Consider the following 2,350-nt stretch of genomic DNA (forward strand, 5'->3'; position numbering starts at 1 on the left):
CTGCCCACTTCCTTGACGTGACAAACCAGCTCTGGCTCAAACATTTTTTAACCCCTCTCAGCTCTTCCCTCTGGCATTGTGTCCTGCTGTTTTTGCTGCTAAGGTCTGTTTGCACAGAGGCCAGCCTTCTTGGATAGGGTCCTGGTAAGGGCTACTCTCTGTTGTCATAGTTGTACCATGGGAGACTCTGGCATCTTTGTCAGGGCAAAGAAGGACATACAAATTGTTGCACAACTCTTTTCTTTGCTCTGCTCTCTCCCCACAATTTCCTTTTTTCTCTGCTCCACCAGAAGCATGAGCAAAGAAGTCCACTGCCTAAGCACATGACCAATTAGGAGGTGTTATTCTCTCCAGCAGGCACCCTCAGTTGATGGTGATGGTACACATGGAGCCCTCCTCATTTACCAGGAGTGTGGAGTGTGAGCAGACCCCACTTACCACCTCTTGGGCAGCCAGGGAAAAGTCATTCTTCACTAGGTCAGAAACTTGGAGTTCGAAGGGTCCTGCTTCCTCTTCCTCCTGTCTTCTGCTTACATGGAGTGGAGAGAGTGAGGATGAAACTGCATACTATTTTTTGCTTTCAGGTGAACAACAGGAAAAATCCCATTCATTATGTAGTATGTCTATTATATACATATACACATAAAATCAGAACATATATAAATGAAATTTAAAAATAGTCTGAGACTGCTAGCCTTTCATTGAGTAAACTTTTCAGTCAGTCCATATGCTTATTACTATGTGAACTTCCCTGCTATTCAGCCTCAGCTGCCTCAAATGACTTCTTGGTGAAGATAGAAAGGATCACAGCCCCTAACTTGCAGTAGCAATTCATGTGAATGTGACTAGTGCAAAGTTAGTGCTAAGTAAATCCCTTTTAAATCATGGCAAACATAAATTTATCTCACTCTGTTTCTAGATATCTTATTGTATGGCATCTAGAAAGGAAAAGCTTTTTAAAGTAATTGCTGATGGCAACAAAGCCAAAATAAAGAATTTGACTCCGGGTGTGGACTACGTGTTTCACGTGAAGACACTTAGAGGCAAAGATTACAGTGTGCCTGTAATGAAAAAAGTGTCTACAAGTAAGGACATATCATAAATGAATTCTTTGCTTTATAATTTCATAAGAATTGAAAGTATTTTGATTCAGCATAAAGCTATATTTTAAAACACAAAGTCTGATAATAAAGGAAAAATGATGATTATAAAAATATTATTAAGAGAACTCTCAAAACATATATGAACTTAAAAAATTGTGTATGTCTAAATGTATTGGGAGCTATTATTGGGTTGTTGGAAAAGTCATACCGTATTTTTTCTACATTTTTCATTGCAAAAATGCTTCATGACTTTCCTGACAACCCAATACATAGAGTGTTTTTTTTAATCTGAAGCCAACATGTATATATATCTATATGTATATACATATCATGTGTGTCACATATATGGACTATGTGTATATGTGGATATGTATGTATATAATGTGATCAAAAAATTCAATGAATGATTAAATTAAAATATACATTACAGTAAAAGGCACATTGCCACTAATCCCCCTCAGGATACTCCCACTCACTTCAAACACACTTATCTCATCATTCTTGACACTTTCTGAAGCAGTTCTGGAAGTCCTCTTTTGTGAGTGTCTTAGTTGCGCTGTTGTGGCTGCCTCGATGTCCTGAATTGATTCAAAATGTTTACCTTTCATGGTCATTTTGACTTTGGGGAAGAGCCAGAAGTCGCACAGTGCCAGATCTGGTGAATAAGGTGGATGAGCACACACCGTAATGTTTTTATTTGAGAAATTGCCATATACCAGAAGCGATGTGTGACATGGAGTGTTGTCATGATGGAGGGTGATTTACGGCACACTTTAAAACACACCTTCTCTCAACTGTAGCTCACACTCAGCTGACTGCACTGAACAAGTTGAAACTTGTCACACACTGTTACTAAGGTTCGACTACTGCTCCCCATATTGAAAATCCCTGCCTTTCCATTAGGTGGCACTCGGTGTCAGCATTCACATTATTTGTCGATCACACCTAATAATATTTCATAATAATATAAACACAGTTCATTTTCTACTGAGGTAGGATTTTGATGAACGGAGGACTATCTTCTTTTTCCTGATGTTTATAAATTCATTGTAAATCAGTTTCAAAATGTTTTAGGGTTGGGTGGAGTAATAATACTTGTTACCAACAATTCTTGTAAAATCTTGTGAGATCTGCAGGATCTCTTCTCAGTGGAGACCAATATTGCAAGAAACAATGTTACTTCCCTTGATGAGTGGAATAAAATTCAATGATTTGGGACTGTTACAAAGTTTGATGTGACCAGAAGA

At 38.2% G+C, this 2,350-nt stretch overlaps 1 protein-coding gene across 1 annotated transcript in view; it reads left to right on the top strand.

The window, feature by feature from the left end:
• Positions 1-919: 919 nt before the first annotated feature.
• The window catches only part of LOC109378773 (phosphatidylinositol phosphatase PTPRQ-like), a gene marked incomplete at both ends in the record, with an annotated part of 33,201 nt that continues 31,770 nt past the window's right edge, over positions 920-2,350 (top strand). The window contains one exon of the mRNA XM_019635059.1: positions 920-1,085. Coding sequence (XP_019490604.1) covers positions 920-1,085 — 166 coding nt within the window. The remainder of the gene's footprint in view (positions 1,086-2,350) is intronic.

Source organism: Hipposideros armiger, unplaced genomic scaffold (assembly GCF_001890085.2).
Source record: "Hipposideros armiger isolate ML-2016 unplaced genomic scaffold, ASM189008v1 scaffold_3571, whole genome shotgun sequence".
In the NCBI taxonomy this organism is placed as follows: Eukaryota; Metazoa; Chordata; class Mammalia; order Chiroptera; family Hipposideridae; genus Hipposideros; species Hipposideros armiger.